The sequence below is a fragment of the Petaurus breviceps genome, unplaced genomic scaffold (assembly GCF_028583685.1).
Source record: "Petaurus breviceps papuanus isolate PSGF00001 unplaced genomic scaffold, PetGlider_PUasm1.0 91023, whole genome shotgun sequence".
Classification (NCBI taxonomy): domain Eukaryota; kingdom Metazoa; phylum Chordata; class Mammalia; order Diprotodontia; family Petauridae; genus Petaurus; species Petaurus breviceps.
In genome coordinates, this window is record NW_027187398.1 from 5,198,127 (window position 1) to 5,220,446 (window position 22,320).

A 22,320-nucleotide genomic window follows, 5' to 3' on the forward strand; every position below is an offset into this window, starting at 1 on the left:
ATGGGAGAGTTCATTCCATTCATGTTCACAGTTATGATTACTATATATTTCTTTCCCTCCATCCTATTCCCTCCCCTGTTTATGCTTATATTTTTCTCCCCTTCCCCCTTACTTCTTCCCTCCCTTCTAACCACCCCCCTCTTTCATAGCCCTTTCCCCCTCCTACTGCCTGTAGGATATACTTAATGTAGTATGTTATTTCTTCTTCACACCAAGAGTGACAGGAACAAATCTCATGCAGAGTTCCTCTCCCTCCCTTTTTTCCCTCTATTATGATATGTTTTGTGTCTCTTCTCCATAGAGTCCTATGCTTAACTGATTGTGTTATTCCCTCCTTGCACCAGAACCCATGAGGGAAAAGCTCATATAATATATATGAATGATATATATAAATCATCTCCCTCCCTTCTTTCCCTCTGCTATATTGTTTTTATGCCTCTTTGTGTGGCATAATTTACCCTTTTCCACTTCATTCTTTCCTCTTCTTCCATTGCAGTCCCTTTGTAGCTCTTAATAAGGGTTTTTTTATAGTCGTTTTGTGTAATTTATACTCAAATATACTCTATAAACAGTTTGCTCTTATTAAATAACAGGGTGTGTGTGTATGTGTGTGTTTTCCTTGTTTACATTTCTATGTCTCTCTTGCTTCTTGTAATTGGAAGTTGAATTTTCCATTGAGCTCTGGCTTTTTCATCAGGAAAGTCTGGAAATCTGTTATATCATTGAATGACCATCTCCTTGCCTGGAAGAATATGTTCAGTTTTGCTGATAGGTGATCCTTGGTTGTAACCTGAGCTCTTTTGCCTTTTGAAAAACTTTATTCCACTTCCTCTGATCTTTCAGTGTAGAGGCTGCCAAATCCTGTGCAATCCTCATTGTGGTTCCTTGATATTTGAATTGCTTCTTTCTGGCCACTTGAAGTATTTTCTCTTTTACCTGGTAGTTCTGGAGTTTGGCCACAACATTTCATGAACTTTTCAATTTGGGATCCCTTTCAGGAGGTGTCCAGTGGATTCTCTCAATTTCTATTTTACCCTCTGGTTCTAGTATCTCAGGGCAGTTTTCCTTGATGAACTCTTGGAGGATGTTGTCCAGGCTCATTTTTTCATCATGATTTTCTGATAGGCCTATGATTCTCAGATTATCTCTCCTGGATCTGTTTTCCAGGTCAGTTATTTTTCCATTGAGATATTTTACCTCTTTTTCTAATTTTTCATTCTTGATGTTTTGTTTGACTAATTCTTGGTTCCTCATAGAGTTATTTGCTTAAATTTGGTTGATTCTAGTTTTTAGCAAATTATTTTCCTGGGTTAGTTTTTGAAGCTCCTTTTCCATATCACACAGTTTTCTTTTAAAGGAGCTGTTTTCTTCATTGTAATGTTTTTCTAATTTTGCAGTTTTGATTTTAAAAGAATTATTCATTTTATCTTCTATCTCTCTCATTTGGTTTTCAAAGTTCTTTTTGAGCTCATCTAGGAATGCTTTCTGTGCTTGAGACCAGTTCCCCATTGAAGCTTCAGCTGTGGGTGTGGAGTCAACACTGTCTCCCTCTGAATTTGGTTCCTTTCTCTCACAATAGTAGGACTCCAGAGTCTTTGTCTTTGCAGTCTGCTTTCTACCCATTTTGAGGCAGGGTCCTAGCCATGCCCTTCCTCTAGTGTTCCCAAGCCTTTACTGTTTAAGGTTTTGCCCTGGGGCAATAATTATTATGTTTTCAGGGTCAGAGGGGGAAGATTGGAGCATTCAGTGTTCACTCTGCCATCCTGGTCCCTGGAGGGACAGATAGGGGCTTTTTAAATTTCTGGCTATGGATTGGTAGTCCCAGGAGTAGTTGCTGCCCTGCATTTGATTCTTACCCTGCTTCATCCAGTCCCGGCCCTTCATTCATAGGCCTAGCAATGGCCCTTGTGGTTGGTAGGACGACTTGCTGCCATGTTGATCAGGCCTTGTCCCGGCCCGCCTCTGCCGAAAGGCCAAGTGTGGGGGCCATTTTGGGAGAAGAGGGTCACTATTTGTCAGAGCAGCACAGGAAACCATGTGTGCCTGCCCAAGGAGAAGGAAAGTCATTCCTGTGGGTCATCCCTCGACAAAAGCCTAGGGAAAAACATCCTGCCAGTGAAAAAAATGAGACATCAATGAAATATTTAAATTCTTTTCTAACTTGTACATGATGGACATTTTAATTCCCCTAAAACCTTGAAGTTTACAAAGTGTTTTCCTCAGTAGATTCCTCTGAAATGGTTAGTGCAAGTGCTGTACAGATAAGGAAACTGAGACTTCAAGAAATGAAATTATATTACTTAGAATCACATAGCAAGGAAAGGGTTGAGCTGAGATTGTAACTCAGGTCTACTTCTAACTCCCAGTCCAGTGTTCTTTCCATTCAGGTTCCCAGAGTTACACAGCTAGGATGGGTCATAACTGGACTTGAAAAGGTCTGTTTCATCCTTCAAGCCTTGAGCTCTTTTTACTATTAAAATTAAAAAATTACATTTTTATGACTGGGGAATTTATAAAAATTTTTAAGGCTTGGAGGAGACCAGTAACTGACATACAGAGTCACAAAGCTAAAAAATGGAAAAGCTGGGCCTGGCCAGGTCTGATGTTTTCTCCGCAAAATGCAAAGAGCTTATTGCAGTGACTATTTAACTCTGATAGGCATTTCAAATTACAACTCCAGAAACCTTCTATGGCAACTCAAGAAGTTTTTCTTTTTGGACCAGAACAGAGGAGGGTGGTTTAAATAGACCAGCCCTTCTTCATGACTGAGGATATAAATCTCAGGCCTTACTTTTCATTTAGTCTTTTAAGCAGTTTTGTTATAATTCTGAAAATCTCCTGAGGATGAAGTAATGGAGAGATATGCTGCTTTATATTCCCAAATGGTATTTCCTTCCTTATTTGCTGTCTCTAGGACAGTCTCTCTGATGTCCTTAGGCAATATGGTATAATAAAAAGTGTGCTGGACTTGGCATCAGGAGAGCCCTGGCTTCCAACTCTGCCTCTGCTTACCTGATGTAGAATCATGGGTGAGTCACTTAACCTCTATTGAGTCTCATTTTCCTCATATATAAAAGGAGAATATAATATTCCTACTACCTACTTTTCAGGATTGTTGTAAGGCTCACAGGACATAATATATGTAAAATGCTTTGTAAATCTCAAAGAACTATGTAAATGTCAACTATTACGACTATTTCTTGCCAGCTTAGTTTTGAGATTACAGGTTGGCTCCAAATTGGTGAATCTAATGAGATGGTCTGGTCTTAGTTTTTCTCTTTGGGTCACTTTTTTTTTTCCTACAATAAAATTCAGTACTAAAGTAAAGTGCATATTGAGTGCTGACTCATTCCTGTCATGAACTAAGCTTATACCACCTTAACTTGAGCTTGCCTCTCAATTTCCTTAGAAGAGAAGTCAAAGGGATTGTGATTTGAATTTACCAGTGTTCTTGAGGCTCTAGGGAGAGGGCCATGCCAGACTGTGTCATTTAACTAGGACAACTCCCTTGGAAGAAATGATTCCAGTGTTGGGAAGAAAGGGAAAAAACCGTAGACACAACCGAAGGCTTTAGCTCACATCAGAAGTTGGTCTGTTGTTTGTTAATTTTGATAACATTTTCTAAGTGCATAATACATTATAGTTTTTCAAAGCACTCAAGATAGGCCATCTGCCCAGCCCTGTTTCTTTTGGGAATATTTTGGCACTTAATAATGGCAAGAAAATCTCTGCTGGCTCCCTTCAAGGCAAAAAAAGGGGGGAAATATCCCACCAGCCCACACAAAACTTATTTAAGGAGACACCAATTCATCAAGATATTTCTAGGACCTACCCAGAAAATGTAATCTTAGGATGCCTTCAGGATCCATGAAAATCTAAATGAGAAGAATGATTCAGAGTAGCATGGATTGGTTACATGATCAACCCCCCCAGCTCCACCTCCCCACGTTTCTTCTAGAGTTGGCAAGAGTTTGTCTTGCTGATTTAAAAATCTGCAACTTTGAGGACATTTCACATATTAATCTTCTTTCAAAATAAGCATTCCATTCTCATTAACTATGGCAATAGGAAACAGAAAGAAAAGAGAAATTAAGTCCATAGATAATGAAAAATAAGGGCCTGTTGGACAATAGTGTTGACCTCTTTCCTACCCAGGCTTTATTTTTTTTCAGAGCTGCTAATAAGTAACAGAATCAGATTTTGTCTTTTTTCATTCATTCAATAAGTATTTATGGAAGACCCACAATGTACAAATAGCCCTGGGTTAGACGCTATGCAGGTACAAAAATTTGTAGTACATATTGTCCTGTCCTCAAGGAGATTATGATCTAATCAGGAAGATAAGATGTAGACATATAAAATATTAACTAACATTGCCAGTGTTCAAGGCAACAATATAAAAGGCTTCGCAAAACAACATGGCTAAGTTCCCCATAACAATAATAATAGCAACAAAAGGTGTGGTTAGGTAGCACAGTGAAGAGAGCACCGGCCCTGGAGTCAGGAGAAGCTGAGTTCAAATCCACCCTCAGACACTTAACACAAAAACTAGCCATGTGATCTTGGGCAAGTCAACCCCAATTTCCTTCCAAAAAGAAAAAAATAATAATAATAGCAACAACAGCTAGATTTTATATAGCACTTTAAAGTTACCAAAGTGCTTTACAAATGTTTTCTCTTTTGCTCCTCAGAACCACCCTGTAAATATTAATAGTTCTTTTACAGATGAGGAAACTGAGGCAGACAATGATTAAGTGATTCAGGGTCACACAGCAAAAAAGATTCTGAGGCAGGATTTGAACTCAGTTCTTCCTGACACTAAGCCTAATGTTCTATCCACTATGCTACCTAATTCCTTTAAGTAAATGTTAGAGGTTCTGAGAATAGAGAAAGGTTCCAGTGGGGTTAAGTGATCAAGGAAGCTAACGAAGAAGAATTGGATAACTCAGAGTTGGCAGAGACCCTAGAGGTCTTCTGATCCAATTTGAAATGGAATCCTTTCCACATCCCTCCTGACAAATGATAGTCCAACTTCTGCTTGCAGACCTGCAGTGATGGAGAGGTTATGGCTTCTGGAGACAGTCCATTTCACTTTTGGGCATCTCTAATTGTTTATTTTTATTTATTTATTGGCAGCTCTGATTGTTAAGAAGTTTTTTCTTGGGGTGACTAGGTGGTGCAGTGAATAGAGCACCAGCACTGGAGTCAAGAAGACCTGTGTTCAAATCCAGCCTCAGATACTTAACACAAAAGCTAGCCGTGTGACCTTGGGCAAGTCACTCAACCCCAATTGCCCTCCAAAAAAAAAAGTTTTTTCTTACCTTTAAGGCTGTCTCTGTACAATTTCCATTCATTGGCCCTCTGAGTCCAACCAATTAAAATTAATCTCTCTTCCTCCTGGTAGCCCTTAAGATACCTGAAGATAATTATCATGTTTTCCTAAAGTCTAGATGAAGTTGAACTTCAGTTGGGCCTTAATGTTGATGGGCAAAATTCAATGGGGAGCAACAGCCAGAGCAAAGGAATCTTCAGAGGCAAGGATAAAGGGACTCTGGGAAGAGGAGGAAGGAAATTCTGCCTAGAGCAAAGTGTTTATTGGAGAGAATGATAGGAAATAAATTGAAGCAGTAGGTTAGGTTCATATTGTGAGGTGCTTTGAATGACAGACTAAAGAGTTTTGGCTTTATCCTCCAAGTAATGGAGAACTCCTAAAGATTTTGAATAAGGAAATGACATGATGGAAGCTCTTTTAAGAAACTGAGAGCCTAGAGGAATGGAGAACAAGTATGAGACTACTTCAGTAATTAAGATATATGCTGATGAACACCTAGTCTAGGATGGTGGTCATGGAAATGGAAAGGAGGAAGCAAGAGTGAGATAGGTTATACAGGAAGAAACAATAGGCCATAATAGGTACTTATAGAGGAAAAGGGAGCAGTCAAAGATGACAAGTTTTGATTTTATGTTACTGGCACAAAAAGAATCCTTTTGACAAAAATAGGGATCTCAAGAGAAACTAGTTTGGGAGGAATGAGTTCAACTTTAGATGATAACTTGAAGGTGGATGACCAGGAATCCAAAGAGGGGGAAGGGTTGTCCAGTAGGTAAATGGAGAAATAGACTAGATTTGAGAAAAAATGATGAGAGCTAGAGCCAACAAATATAGTGGCCCTAAAACACAGAGAAGAAAAGGACATGGAAAATCTGCTTCAGAATAATCCATAGATTGGGGCAGCTAGGTGGAATAATGAATAGAGCGCAGGCCCTGTAGTCAGAAGGACCTGAGTTCAAACCTGGCTTTAGACATTTAACACAAAAACTTGCTGTGTGACGTTGGGCAAGTAACTTAACCCCAATTGCCTTACCTTCCCCCCTCAAAAAAGAAAAAACAAAGAATAATCCATAGATGACCAGTATCCCATGTTGCTCTGGCAGCCAGTACAAATACAGTCTGTGCTGATACCTGGAAAAATTCCAACTACAGCTTTTCCCTTTCTTACCTCCCTTTGTCTTCCTTTTCCCCAAGGCCTTACAGAAGATCTTAGCTAGGAAAGGGTTGAGGTAAGCAATATCAGGGGAAAGGTTCAAGTGAATAGAAGTAGCTTTTAGTCTAGGAAGAGTGGAACATTTCACAAACCAGATGCAAAGCTTTACTCCTAAAATATTTCCTTGTTTCTCCACATTCCTTCCCCCCCCCAAAAAAAAGATCCACATCAAACCACCTAGCCGCCCCATCTGTCAAATATTTAACCTCAGTTTCCCACCTTGTAAAATGAAGGAGCTGGGCTAAATAGCCTTTAAAAGCCCTTCCTATTTCAAATCCATGATACTTTTGCAAGTAGGGATTGTTTCATTCATTGTATTTGTATCCCAAGCACATTGCTTGGTACATAGAAGGTTTTTAATGAAGACTTGTCGGTTTATAAGAATACAAGCAGTGATGCAACTGATATAATTACTTTATTGCACTGAAGGTATCCAGGCCTCCTATCTATATTGTATGTGGACAGCTAAACTGTTTTTACTCTTACCTTAGAGAGATGACTAGAAAGATTAAGGTGAAGTTCTACAGAAAAATGATGCCATTATTATTTTCTCTCTATAAAATAGCCAAGTTTGTACCTGTGTGGGGACAGGAATGAAGACCTGGGATTCTGGGTTAGAATTTGCTACTAGAGAACTTTAAGGGACTTAAGAAACATTTTCATCTTTCCAGAGATAGACTGTCTAGTGATTAAATATGCGTCATTTGGTCATGAGGACTTCAAGGACCAGGGGAGCCTGAATAATAGATTTATTTTTATTGTGGCTTTTGTGTTTTCAGCCCTGAAGATTGCTGTGGTAGATATCTATCACTCCAGGTTAAAGGAGAGGCAGAGGCGGAAAAAGTAAGTTTGCTCAACTGACTCTCATCTTCCGACATTGAAATGTTGACTGCATGGGGCCTGTCAGAGCCGTGTGTCTGATGACTCACTCTGTGACCTTGGGCAAGTCCCTGTGCCTCAATTTTTCTCTCTGTCAAGGAGGGATAATAATCCTTGTTCCATTTTTACTCCCTTCTAACCTTATAGAAATTTTATGATGACAGATGAAGTGATGCAAGTGTGCAGTTCTGATCACTCGAGAAGAGAGAGGCATGAGCTAAATTCAAGGGGTTTTTGTGTTGCTAGAGTTATTGAGGGTTTTTTTGTTTGTTTGTTTTCTAAATGCTGTCATTTATGACCAGTAGCTCTTATGAGGAACCTTTCATTCAAAAGAATTCCAGAGAAACTGGATAGTTTTCAGACTCCTGGGTATATCCCTGGTTGTGTTCCTAGACCCTAAATATAGACTCAGGTGTTAAGGTTACTAGAACCCAGTTTCTTCACAGAGACAGAGCAGTGTAGTAGGAAGAGTCCTGAGGCACTTGGAGTTAGAAGACCTGGGTTCAGTTCCTACTTCTGCCCTCATGCTAGCTGTGTCACTACTGGCAAGTTATTTAACATCTCCAAGCTTCAGTCTCCTCATCTGTAAAATGGAGAAAATGTTCCTCCTGACTAGAGGGCAGGGACTGTTTGGTTTTTAGCTTCGTTTCCCTAGTACCTTGCACAATATGTGACACACAAAGGAGGTTTCATAAATGATTGTTAATTGATCCTTTTGTACCAACTGAGACGTTAGGCCTAGTTCTCCTCTCTGGACCCCAGCTCCCACACAGTGATTTAGATTAGATGATCTAAATTATAAAGAGTGTGTGTATGTGTCTATGTGTCTAAGGAAGAGCTTTATTAGACAGAGACAGTGGTCCCATGGCATTAACAAGACATTTACTAGGATTGCAAGTCAGGAAACAACAATGAAGGAATAGGGCGCCTGTGTGGGGGATTTAGCTTCTCAGTGTTGCCCTTCCCTCTAGTCTCTTCTTGTAGGTCTCATCCACCCAGTGCCCCTGGTGGGAATGGAAGCCTCTGTACTAGAAAGCTCTAAAATAGCAAACAGCTATTCATTGTTCCTGAGAATACAAGCTTTTGTTCTGCCTGAAAAACAATTAGGGACAAAGAGTAATAGAGAATGGGGATTAGAGCAGAGGCTCAGATGTTGGTGTTAGCCTCATTTAACACTGACATTAATTAACCTCTGACGGTTCACTTGCAGACTATGTGCCATACACGGGCTTGCCCCCTCCATTAAACAAGAATTATATAGTAAAAGACTTGCTGGCTTTCTCCCCTCTGTATTTTCTTGTTGTTGGTCCTTTGTTCTCGAAAGGGACCATGACACCAGGGAGGTGATGCCATGACATGCAGGTGAATTGAATTTAAATGAAGGAGGGCTGTGCAAACCACCAGCCTCATTTTCTCTTCTGGAGCCATCTGGGTCCAGTGACGAGATCTAGATCAGGATGACTAGAGGTGTTGTCTCATGTACCCAGGTCCTAAGAACATAGATTTCAAGCTAGAAGAAGTCTTGGAGATTATCTAGTCCATCCTCTCATTTTACATTCATATTCCAAGGTCACACAAAGCTACTAAGTATTAAGAGTTCAGATTTGAACCCAGGTCCTCTGGTCCCAAATCCAGTGCCCATTTTACTACATCAAGTTGCCTTTTAAGTGCACTTTTTCTTCATCCTCACCTGTCAGAATCCTTCAAGGCCATTTTTGTACTGCTTCCCTCCTTGCTGAAACTCAGCTTTTCTTAGATTAATCTGTTTTGGTCTCTCTTTTGCCCGCATCACACACTGTCTTGAATTATACTTGTGTATGTACTTCTTTAGTAGAATGTAAGCTCCTTGAGGGCAAGAAACGGATCATAGTTCATCTTTGCATCCACAGCAAGAAGTAAATAATGTTTGTTGAATTAAATTGTAAAAAGTTGTGAAGTATCATATAAAGGAGTTGTAACTCCTATCCTTTCATGATTAATGTGGCATAACCTCCGTTACTTAAGTGGTTTTCCCAACTCTCACTTAGCATGGTGTTCCTGGCCTAGAATGTGTCCTTATAAGTAGCAGGCACCGTTATATCTTTTATTCCATGAAGTACAGTCCTAGATTGATTCAGTAAATTGACAGATATTTATTAAGTAACTATTCCATGCTTGGACAGGAAAAGAATACATGATACAACCAACATTTATATGATTTGTGCAGAGCACTGTGCTGGGGTTAGGGAAGATTCAGAAATAAAAGCCTATTCTTGCCCTCAAGGAGCTGACAGTCTAGTAGAGAAAATAAGACATGTCCACAAAGGACTAGAATACAGAATGATTAAATTCAGCAGAAAGGTACAAAGCCTTGTGAGATTTTGCAGGGAGGAGAGATCACATCCAGATTTGGGAAGTGGGTCAGGAATCAAGGAAGACTTCATAGGGGAAGTGACATTTCTGTTGGGCCTTGAAAGGTGGGTAAAATTTCAACAGGTGAGAATAGAGAGAGGTATTCCAGGAATATAGAGGCAGGACTGTGCAAAAAGTATTAATAGAACAGTTGAGTTTATCAAAGGCTTAAGATTCTCAAGTCACTGTCTCAGACACCTTGGAGAGCATAGCTTCATTTTTTTGGGCCTCAGTTTCCCTATTCTTTACCTCCTTATGTAGAGTCTTAAATAAACATTGTGTATAGAAAGTACTGCTGTGCATTAAATTACTTCTGTATTTATTGGATCTCTTATTTTATCAGGATAGGCACTCTTGGTACCAATGAAAAAAGCCCTATTAATAGTTGGTTTTCAAGGGTGTTGTTGATCCTTTCTGATCTTAGCTAAGCTGATCCTCAGATAGCAGACACAGTCTATTACTAGGCCTGTTCTTGAAGCTTTTGATCAATCAAACTAATCAATCAGCAAATATTTAAGTGTCTACTGTGTGCCAGCTCTGGTAGGACCTGCTAGAACTCACATTCTATTGGGGTAATCTTTGAGAACCCAAGGAGGTTTCTTGGGTTCTCTGTGCTGTGAGGAGACATCGGACTAGGACTTGAGTGGAGAAATTTTTTTCCCTCCCAGTAAGGAAACTCCCTCTACCAAGGGATCAAGCACCTGCTAGACAACTTACAGTCTTAGAACAGAAGTTCTTATGGGCAGCTAAGTGGCACAGTGAATAGAGCACCGGCCCTGGAGTTAGGAGGACCTGGCTTCAAATCCAACTTCAGACATTTAACCCCTACTATCTGTGTGAACTTGGGCAAGTCATTTAACCCCAATTGCCCTGCCTTCCCCCTCCAAAAAGACCTAAAAGAACAGAGGTTCTTAACTGTTTTTTACATGATTGACCCCTTGGGCAGTCTGGTAAAGCCATTCTCAAAAATCATGTTTTTGAATAATTCCAGAAAATTCAGTTAGAGGTTAGTAAAAATAAAGATGTAATCTTTTTTCTTATTTAAGTTCATGGAATGCTAAATCTGTCCTCAGAATCTGAGGGGTTAAGATCCCTTGTCTTAGAGAGTTTCCTGAGTCACTGAGATGAACCCAAGTGACTAGAACCATTTTTGACACAGACGAGCTCTCTATCCATTACCCTTCCCTGCCTCTCTTGGTGGAGGATACACTGCATTCATTATCATAAGTAAATATTGTGGGATTTTTTTTTTCATTCTAGGATCATACGAGACCATGGCTTAATCAACCTTAAAAAATTTCAGTGTAAGTATTCTTATATATTTATTTTAAAATATCTTCCAGAAAGAATGACTAGGTTAAAACTAATCATTCAGTCTTTCTGGTTTGGGACAAAATAATTAATTTCTAAAATTATGAGAGCACAAATCTGAATACTAATAGAACACTAGATCACTTTCTAAAAGTGCATGGTGAAATGTTTTGGGATCACCTATCAATAACAACAACCATAATAATAGCACCGACTTGTTGACCTTTGAATTATATATATGTTTTATCAAAAATCAACAGGAACTGATGTTTTGTCTTAATTGTATATTGTGAAACAGAAGGGACTTAACACAAGGGAATGCTAAATACTATTGGCTAGTGATGCTAAAACCATAATATATAACCAACATGGCCCCTAATTTGGAGTATTTGGATTTTCAGATGAGTTGGGAGGGACCTCAGCAGCCATCTAGTCCACACCATTCACTTCCCTCCACCTTCCAAATCTCCACCACAATACACCTAGTGTGTGTCCAGCCTTTTCATGAAGACCTCCACTGAAGAGGAGCCCACTGTCTTCTAAGGCAGCCCATTCCACTTCTAGATTGCACTCATTGTTAGGAAGTTTTTGGCATTAAGTCTGCATTTTATTTCTTGCAAGTCCCATGTTACCCTCTGGGGCCAAGCAAAACAAATCTGATCACCCATCGGTGGAATAGCCTTCCAAGTCCTTGAAGGTAGTTGTGATGATGTCTCTCCTTAATCTTCTCTTCTTGAGTTCCTTTAACCAGTCCTCTCATGGCATGGATTCAAGGCCACAGTATTGACCTTGGGAGTCAATAGGAGATGTGTCTGATAGGTAGGCCAAATTAAAACTCAGTGCTGTCTTTTCCTCTCAGCAAAGTATAATTTATTTAGTAAAGTAAGGTAAGAATCTAATAATGCTAATAATAGTGGTTGGCTCAATATTTATACTGTAAATAACAAATCCACTCTTGGCACCTCTTAGGTTCATCTTGTCACCCACAAGGTAACCTAGCATTTACCTTGAACAGACTGCCTCCTAGGTGAAACTGATTTCATGATGTCCTTTTGGTCCCATGGTAGTCAAGTCAATCAAGAATTGATCAAGTGCCTTCTATGTGCCAGTCAGAGTGCTAAGCACTGGGATACAAAGAAAAGGAAAAACATGGTCCCTGCCCTCAGGGAGCTCAGTCTAATGGGGAAGAGAACATTTAAACACCTCTGTGCAGACAAGACACACACACACACACACACACACACACACACACACGATAAATTGGAGACAATTATCAGAGGAAGGCGATAGTATTTAGGGAGATTGGATTTTGCAGAAGGTGGGATTTTAACTGAGACTTGAAGGAAGCTGGGGAAGTTAAAATTAGAGTTTCCCTGTATATTGCAGGGTATGACAATCAAGCACATAAGTCATCCGATGCCCTTTACTAACCATAGAGATTTCCTGGGCATTCTTATTTTGATTATCATTGAATGGGAAGATTTCTCCACAGCCCCATTACTTCATTAGCAACAGCTTTATACTACAAGGACATGGGAGTTTTATTGCTGCTGAAAGCCAGGGAGGGTGTGAAGAACTGAGCTGCCAGGATACTGGGTACATAAGTTGACACATTTTGATTTAAAAGTCAACTTTTAAGTTGCCATATACAGTCAGCCTCCTTGGATAAAGTCCAAAACATACTGCCTCATGCCAAATTCCACCCTCTCATGTAGTGGGATTCCAACAAATCAATTAGTTCTTCCCCTAGTTTTAGAGGATTCTTCCTTGTTAGCTGCTGGATATTCCATTGTACCATAGACTTTTAACAGAAACAGACTATTTTCTACCTAGGAAGTGATTTACCTCAAAGTGTGATTTCCTCTTAATCTCAGGCAAACACAGATATTTCTTCCTAAATCTATGATATTTATTTCAGCAGTTGAGAAAACAAGTGACTTCAGAAGTGTCTTGAGAGCAGTGTGAGGTTTATGCTTACCTGTGCTCTCTTGTTCCTTCTGCACCATCCCACCCCCCTTTCCCTATTGCTGCAGATATTTGGGGGAAAGGAAGTGACTCTGGAAGCTGTTGGCTTTGATTGCTTTAGATGGGGGCCTACCTGGAGGATGAGACAGCAAAATGTAGCTGCCAAATTCCATGCCTTTATCAGGATTCAAAATGCCCTGTGTACACAATGAAGAAGTGTGCCCCTTACCTGAGGGCACATGGAGAGGGATAATTTAATATCAGGGGTGTGTATGTCAGAGATAAGACAACAGCTTTAGCTTGGCTATTGGGTTTTCTAGAGAGATAAACAAAGCTATGAATTTGGGTGGGTCTGATGCAACATATGACATTAGAAAGTGTGACTCAGGCTGCCAGGTGTCATCCCTCAACTGTATCTCCCATTAGCTTTTGCAGGTGCCCCTGATCAGGTAAAGCAGGGTGTATGCAGTCACCTTGATGCTCTATGGAGATGCTCTTGGGTGATAACATCACTGCATGGTAGTTACAAGTTGGCTCTTCTTATTATAATTAATGTTTTGCATTCTCAGCTTTTCCTGTTTTTGTCCTGGTCATAGGTGAATATTTCAAATTCAGTTTGAAACTATTCCCTTCCCTCAAATGAGATAACATTGGTAAAATGCTTTGTACAGTGTCTGGCACATAGGAAGTGCTTAATCAATTATTTTTCCCATTTCCCCAGACATTTCCTCTTGGAAAACACAGATGACCCAGGGACCCTTCTCTTTTCACTATGGTATCAATGGCCATGTCTTTTTATTTCTTGTAGTGATGGAGCGGCGTTATCCCAAAGAGGTCCAAGATCTGTATGAGACAATGAGGCGGTTCGCGAGGATCGTGGGACCTATTGAGCATGACAAATTCATTGAAAGTTATGCATGTAGGGAACCAATGAGCTTCAATATTTGTGTCTATGTTTGTTTACACAAAGAAGAGAGGCACTCTAGATTGTGTTGTTGTTAACATATACTTTTGTTTAATAGATGGGTATTTCTGTCTTGGCTCTTCTATTATGACGGTGGAGATAATTTTATGACTCTGGGGCTGGGGGTGGAAGAAGAGTGAGTAACAAGAAACTTCTTTTTAAGTGACTTCTGTGGGGAAGCACAAGGGAAGCACTGGGGCTTAATGAGTCATCCAGATGGCATGACCAGTATTCACTTCCCTTTATGTGAAGTTTCTGAGAGAACAGCTTCCCTCACCTGATTTCTTCCATCACATAAAGCCCCAGGTAACCTAGGTAGTAAGATGCAGGTTTTAAACCATCACAGACTGGATTACTCACTGTATAACCTCAGCTATGGGCTTTGTGTACATGGTGACTATACTGTCCAGGATTTCCAAGGAGAGGGTTCTGAGAAGGCACTTTACCAGCGTATTTATCCAATGTCTCATCACTCAAATATTTGCTTGCACGAGAATTGTATGCATCTATCTGAGCCAATTCTGTGGCCTTATTTGGCTGTCTGTCCACGTGCGATTTGTCCTGATGAGTGATCCTTCACTTCCTGCTCCAGCTTGTGCTGATCCCTATTCATGTGTCACCCCTAAGGAGCTGGGCCCTCCCAACTGACTTAGCCATTTCTCTCTCAGAACTCAATTTTTAAAACCCTTCCAGGCTCAAAGTGCTCCATTGCTTAACATTCCAGCCTATGCAACCTGATCTGTCTGTTCAGGGCAGACAGAAACCTTGGGTTTGTGGAAAATAAAGTGCTCTTTTGTCCCTTTCTGAGAAAAGCTATCCTATCTGGAGCCTTTGTGTTTTCCCTGAAGAAGGGACATTTCAGCTAATCTCAGAGACAGACCTTACAGGTGAAAAGATTTGGTCTCCAGAGCCTGAACTTTTCATGGAGGTAGTTTTGTTTCTTGTTTTGTTTTTTTTTTTCCAGGAGAGTTAGCTGAAACCAGCTAGCTCTCAGCTCCCTTAGAGACAACAGTCCTCTAAACATCTGGATGCAACAGTTGGAGAAATCTGTAATGGCTTTTATTAGCTTCTAGTTGAAGCTGCCAGTGGGGAAAAGTTTCTAAATAAGTCCCCCCAAATAGAATCTCCCTAACCTGCTCTTGTGGCTTGATGTAATGACTCAAATTGTGGAAATGCCAATGGAAGTGTTTATCGATTTATCACTTTTTATCTTTCTGTTGTTTGTCCTTCATTCTTTTTTGGGGGGGAGACAGTAGAATTTGAGCTTCGAAGGGAAATCAAGAGGCTTCAGGAGTACAGGACAGCTGGGATCACCAATTTTTGTAGTAAGTACACTCATGTTGGCCTCTGTGCCCCTGTATCAGAAGGTTTGGTATTTTCAGGATCTGGGGAAGCTCTGCTTTGTTTCAAACTTCACTTGTGCAGATTGAATTCTTTCTCTTAACTTCCTGTGCAGCCTCATGCATTCAGAAGTTCTTAACCTTCATTTGGGTCATTGAACCCTAGGGCAGTCTGATAAAACCTAAGGAGTCCTCCTCATAATACAGTCTTTAAATGCAGAAAATAAGATACATAAGGTTACAAAGTGAACAAATTCTATTGAAATATAGTTATCAGAATATTTTTTTAAAAGTTCATGAACTCCAGGTTAACACTTCCTGACATAAGCCCATACTTGAATGTGTGTCTTTCAGAAAGGAAGAAATGTCAGCAGAGAAAAGAAGAGAGAGAGAGAAGGTAGAAGCAAGTATTCTTAACCTGGAGTCCCATGAACTTGCTTTTTAAAATACTTTAATAACTTTCAATATCACATTAATCCCACACATTTTATTTTATGTTTTTAAAAATCTGATTCAGAGAAGGGTTCTGTCTATAGGTTCACCAGACTTATCTCAAAGGGATCCAGAACTCAAAGTCAAGAGCCTCACCAATTCTAGAGCCAGGGTTCTCCTTTAAGACCTGAGCCTGTGGGGGCAGCTAGGTGGTGCAGTGATACAGCACCAGCCCTGGAATCAGGAGGACCTGAGTTCAAATACAGCCTCAGACACAACACCTACTAGCTGTGTCACCTTGGGCAAGTCACTTAACCCCAATTGCCCTGCCTTCCCCCCTCCAAAAAAGCAAAAAAAGACCTGAGCCTATGCCTAAGCCCTCAATTTTTGATACTGATTATCAGATGCCAGGTTCAACTTTGTACCTTCTTTGTTTCAGAGATGTCCTTCCCTATTCACCAAGTTTTCAAGAATTTGAAGTGCCTTTAGTTAAGTTTATTTAGAATAGGAAACATTGGGGAGCATTAGGAAAAAACAAATCAAAAAAAGGAGGGCAAGATCTTTGATCAGATCAATGCTTCCTCTCCCCTTTTCCTCCCTTGTCATCTTGTTGAAAGCTATCCCTCCCCCTCTTTCCCCTCTCCAGGTTATCTCCTGTGCTGTAGCCCAGGTGGAATACAGTCAGACTTTGGGAATCTTTCCATATCAGAGGTTCTAATAAACAAGGTGAAAAGGAAAACCCTCTGGACAGTTTCAGATGACCAGTGCTTTATAGAAGTTGTACATTTTTCATCCGGTGTCAAGAAAAATTTTAGATTTTCCTCCAGTTATTGGAATTAATTTTTTTAAAGAAAATAGCAGCAGTTGAGCCAGTGACTGAGACTAGGCAGAGGATCCAGGCAACACTGCTGGGCAGGTGTAGGTTTCATGATCTTGGCCTCTTCTTCAGGTGCCAGAGCCTATGATCACCTCAAGAAGACCCGGGAGGAGGAACGCCTGAAGCGCACCATGTTGTCGGAGGTCCTTCAGTACATTCAGGACAGCAGCGCCTGCCAACAGTGGCTCCGTCGGCAAGCTGACATGTATGGCCACAGCCTATAGCTATGGGAATTTGTTGCTTGTAGAGCATAGTGTCATAGGATTTGAGCTGGGAGGCATACGATGATAGACTTGGAGCTGGAAGGGATTCTAGGGGCCGTTTCATCCAACAGCCACATTTTACAGATAAGGAAATTAAGGGACTTGCCCAGGGATCACACAGTTAATTAATATCTGGGGTAGGATTTGAACCCTGGGCTTTTGACTTCAAATCTACCTCTTTTTCCCCTGTACCTCACTGTCTGCCTTAGAGATCATCATAACCCCTCCAGGAAACTGAGGCCTAGCAAGATACAGTGACTTGCCTGAGGTCACACAAATAGTTAATAGTAGAGTCAGATCCCCCAACTTCAAATTCAGTGGTCTTTCCACTACACTATGCTAACTCTAACACTTATACCCCGAGGGCAGTTTAGTTCAAACTCTAAACAGTCCGTCACAGTAATACTGATTTATTCCCAGTTTGAGGAAATAAAACTGTCTGCTCTTATTCTGCTTGATCATTTTGATTCCATTAAAATGTATCTGTCTTGGGGCGGCCAGGTAGCACAGCGAGTAGGAGCACCGACTCCAGTGTCAGGATGACCTGGAGATCGAATCCCGGGCTCAGACACTTAGCACCCACCCAGAAACACCTGGCCCTATAACCTTGAGCAAGTTACTTAACCTCAATTGCTTAGGGGCAGCCAGGTGGCTCAGCGAGTAAGATCGAATCCCTGGCTCAGACACTCAGCACCACACCCAGAAATAACTGGCCATGTAACCTTGAGCAAGTTACTTAACCCCGATTGCTTAAAAATGAAAAAAAAAAAAAGTATCTGTCTGTTCCATCCCAGCGAAGGCTTAGGACTTCAGTTGGAGGATGGTATGCCCTGCCCTCACTTCCCTAAGGGTGAGCTCAGAGTGTACACATTCCTACCCAGTCCAGGTCAATATTTCCTCCAGGGGAGTTTTCCTGCTTGGTGGTTAAATATAGTCATATGCCCACTGAGAGATAGTGGGCTCAATTTCATTGTGTTTTCAAAGTAACCATTAGAAAATGTGTTTGTTATCATCATTGGAATGACAGAAGACCCCCAAAGGTCATTTTGTGACCATTGTCTTATTTATGTGATGTAACATGAGCTCAAATTTTTCTTCTTCATTATAGTGATTCAGGCTTGAATCCTTCAGTTCCAGTGGCTTCAAATTCAGGTAATTATGCCCCAATCTGGAGTAACTATGGAAATGAGACTGCCTGTCTGTCCTTGGGGTTACCTTGACATCTTTGAGGGCCAAATTAGCAGGAGTAGTATCAGCTCAATCTATCTTCTAGGCTGTGGCCAGGGTCTGTGTGTTCCAGTGTGACCCATGTGTTCAAATACTACCGTATCTCTTTGGTTCTTGTCACCAGATGCGTAGGGCTTCCCTCTCTTCCCCTCCCCCATCTGTGCAGAGACTGGGGAAGGAAGACCCCAAGGTGGGGGAGATTTTATTTGTATTCCAGTTGGCTCTTTCTTTACATGTAATTTGTTTACTCATAGTCATTACTACAGATTGTGAGAATTATCCCACCAAGATGAATAGTAATAAAAACTTATAGACTACTTTATGGGGGCAAAACATTTACCCTACATTATCTTCATAGATCCTCATAACAACTCTGGGGAGGTAGAGTGAAAATATTATCATTCCCATTCTGCAGATGATGAAACAGGTTCAAAGAGGTTGTGACTTACTCAAAGTCATTCAGCTAGTAAATAACAGAGCCAGGACTAGAAGCCAGGTCTTCTGACTCCCAAGTCCAGTGCTCTAGCCATTACACCACACTGCCTCTTAATTGTAGGTGATACAGCCTATTTGCCAACCAAGAAGAATGTCCCTTGCCAGAAACCCAAGGGTGATGTAATACTTCATAAATGTAGTGTGTGTGCATTTCTTGTCTTTTCCCTCTTCAGTAGGGGACAGCCTGGAGAGTGAACCCAGCATACTTAATGCATGATGTCTGGTGATTACATCAGATATTAATTAGGAGAAGATGTAAAACATGACAGTGCTTTTTTTTTTTTTACATAATTCTATCTCTGTTCCCCTTGGTTGAATGGAGTGGAGTAATTATTTTCTTAGTCAGCTAGGGCAGTCCACTTCATGTATTATAGGGGGAATGAGGCACTGTGAAATTCCACCCTAGGATTTTGTTTCTGATATTATGGACATTTCCAAATATGCCCACTTCCTATTAAACCCTCCCTAGTGACAAAGAAAAAAAATTAAGAAAAACCAGTCAACTCAGTCAGCATATCTGATAGCATATGCAACATTGTATAGCCCCTTCCATCTCTCTTCCTAAAAGGAGGGAAATATATTTCATCATCCATTCTCCTAGATTAAATTGGGTCATTAAAATTAACCGGAGTCTGGCTGCTTTTCAGTGTTGTTTTTAATTTGTATCACTTCAGTATTGTTCTCTTGGTTCTGCTTACTTCATTCTGCAATAGTTCTTACAGGTCTTCCCATGATTCTTTGAATTCTCTAGTTTGTTATTCCTGACATTCACATTCACATACCTTGCTTTGTTGAACCATTCCCCAGGCAATGAGCCACCCACTGTTTCCAGTTCTTTGTTACCATAAAAGGTACTGCTTGTAAATATTACATACACATGTAATATTCATATATACATATAATGTTCATATGTATAATATTAATATATATTTAACCCTAAGCTTTTCCAGTATTTTCAAGACTTGAATGAGAAGCTATTGCCATCTCACTCACAATTAGTCATAGTTCTAGAGCTTTAAAGGATTTCAGAGGCCATCAGGTCTTCACTGCCTTCATTTTACAGATGAAGAAACTGAGGCCCAGATAGGTTATGTGACATGACCTAAGTCACAAACGGATCTCTCAAAATCTCTGATTCAGATGAATTGCTCAGAGGACATTCCATTGCTGAGAGATAAAAATTTCTTTTTTTTTCCCCCTGGTTTCTCTTGTATTTCCACCATCTATTTGTTGTACATGTTCCAGTTTTCCTCTAAAAATGATTTTCTGATCTTAGCTTTGTCATGTCTCACCCCAGATTTTCTATAGATTAATTTTCTAATTGCTTTTTAATTTTTTTAAATGCTAAAAAGGGGAAATGTGAATATTTCTAAATTCTAAGTTGCTAAACCAGTCAGATCGAAGCAGCTTATTTGCTAGCAACTGAAAAAAGAAATCTTAAGCAGAAAAGTTTAGAAAGACATATACTCTAGACTGGCTAATTTGGGCCTGAATCTTGAAGCACTGATACCCCAAATTTGACCTTAGTTTTTTAACTCTTTAACTGCTGTTCCCTGAGGCTTCCTGGCCTGGACCCAGCACTCTGTACTATGCAGACTCATAAAACTTTTATCCCATGTCCTCTCTGGATTGCCCTCCATCACCTCAAACCTGGTATCCTAAACTTCTGCCCTCTTTTGGTGGTCTCTCTCTAATTGTCATCTTCCTTCCAGACCATGTTTGGTTAGGCCCTTTGGCTAAAAAGAGGCCCTCATCTCCTCTGATTATATTACAGAAGGGCCTGTTTTATAACAGACTGGCCTTTGATGACACTCTTTGCCTCAGAGGTTAAATAAACTTCTTACACATTGTTTCTCCTACCCTCTATTCCCCTTCTTTGTTCCTGAATCAAAACCCCAGACCCAGATGAAAAACCTTACTTAGGACAGCATTTTTCCCAGGGACCTGCTGCTCTGATTCCCTGCTCTGGTATTTAAGGTAACCCCAGCCTGTACCCTGTATCATAAGTGCCTCATTGTCTCCTAGGTGGATCTCTCAGGTAAACAGGGCAGGTCTAGAAAGAGCAGCTATTCCCTCACATAGTAAATAAGAAAACCTAATAGTTTCACTTTGATCTAAAGTCAAATAGTGCCTGGATAATTACCCTTTTAGTCCTGTAGTTCTGGTCAGGTAGTTGGTAAGTGTTGTGTGGGGGAAACCTAGGCTGGGAAGGACTGGTTCTTCATTTCCCAGTGAGGTTAAGGAGACTGGGCTACAACACTTGGTGGTCGCAAAAAATTGGAAACAGGGTACCCATGTTTTGGGAAATGGTTAAACAAATCATAACAGACCTTACTGTTTCTCGAGAAATGATGATTGGGAAAAATTCAGAGTAAAGTACAGAGAACCAGGAAAACAGGATACCCAGTGACTACAGCAACCACATGTAAAGGGAAAGCACAGAAACCCAAATCTGAATGCTGCTTAATTATATGACTAGGCTCGGTCCTAGTGAAGACAAGAGGAAAATGCTGGGGAGTGGTGGATCAAGACCTGACTTTGGAGTCAGGAAGACCTAGGCTCAAGGCCTGTCTATGATACATTTTGACTGGGTGACCCTGGACAAATCATGTAGCCTTCCAGTGCTCCCATGCCTGAACAAGTTACTGAGAAGAAATAGTTCTGCCTTGGTAAAGGGAAGTTTCTCACCGGCAGTTCTCTATATTAGTGAAATCACAAGTCTGGTCCAGGAAAAAGTGAAACAAAACCAAAACCACATTTCCCTCCCTTTGCAGAGGTGGGGAACTATGGATGTGGAACACTGCATAGACTGGCAGACTCCGTTGATAGGTTGGTCAGTTTTGCTCAACTTTTTTTTCTCTTATTCTACATTTACAAGGGATGGGGGCCTGCTAGACAGGGGCAGAGGGGATGGCGCTATTTGGAAATGAAAATGGCGTAAAAAACAAAAAATTTCAATAAAGTTTATTTTTAAAATGATATATGGGATTTCCTGTTTCATTGGTGGAAGTTGCTGAAGTAAACAGGTGACTTACCCAGACATCCAGCAGCTAAGTCCTGATTATTTTGCATTTAAGATAGGAACTGACAATGTTTTAACTGGGGAATGGGAAAGCATCTTTTCCTCAAGTGGCTCCTTTTTAAGTAGGAGGCTGTGGGGGCCTCACCTGGCTGCTCCCTTTCCTTATTATTGTGTGAATTTCATGAAGTGTCTGTATGTGTGTTTGGGACTGGGACAGGGTGGGGGTGCCCAAGAGGGATGGAAAATGTCTCAGTTCCATCTTTGGTTTTCTGGTTACCATACCCAAAGCATTGTATAGAGCACCTTTGCTGACAGAGGCCCAAGGGTCCAGACCCAAAATTTTCTAAACAAATATAAGTATTTGCCAGTCTGGCTACATCATCTCCACCTTTTAGACTCCCTCATTTGCTTCAAAGTTCCATTCAATCACCACCTCCCACATAAAATCTTTTCTTATTCTCTAGCTGCTAGTGCCATCCTTCAAAATCATCCTGTCTGTATTTTGTATGGACTCATATGTGTATAGGCTTCTTGAGAACAAGGAATGTTTCATTTTTGTCTTTCTCCCCAGCCCCTAGTACAGTGGCTGACTGACATTTAGAGGGCCTT

General features: G+C 40.6%; 1 protein-coding gene across 4 annotated transcripts in view; it reads left to right on the top strand.

Annotated features, from left to right (window-relative positions):
* TADA2A (transcriptional adaptor 2A) overlaps window positions 1–22,320 on the top strand; it is a 64,851-nt gene that overhangs the window by 39,494 nt on the left and 3,037 nt on the right. For 2 of the 4 annotated variants that reach the window (XM_069078041.1, XM_069078042.1), the window contains exons 9-15: window positions 7,325–7,388; window positions 11,076–11,119; window positions 13,900–14,010; window positions 15,309–15,380; window positions 16,777–16,909; window positions 18,076–18,119; window positions 18,751–18,804. In XM_069078041.1, the coding sequence (XP_068934142.1) occupies window positions 7,325–7,388; window positions 11,076–11,119; window positions 13,900–14,010; window positions 15,309–15,380; window positions 16,777–16,909; window positions 18,076–18,119; window positions 18,751–18,804 (522 nt within the window). Of the gene's footprint in view, window positions 1–7,324; window positions 7,389–11,075; window positions 11,120–13,899; window positions 14,011–15,308; window positions 15,381–16,776; window positions 16,910–18,075; window positions 18,120–18,750; window positions 18,805–21,463; window positions 21,519–22,320 lie in introns of all 4 variants that reach the window. The other 2 variants (XR_011166430.1, XM_069078043.1) reach the window with 2 other exon arrangements.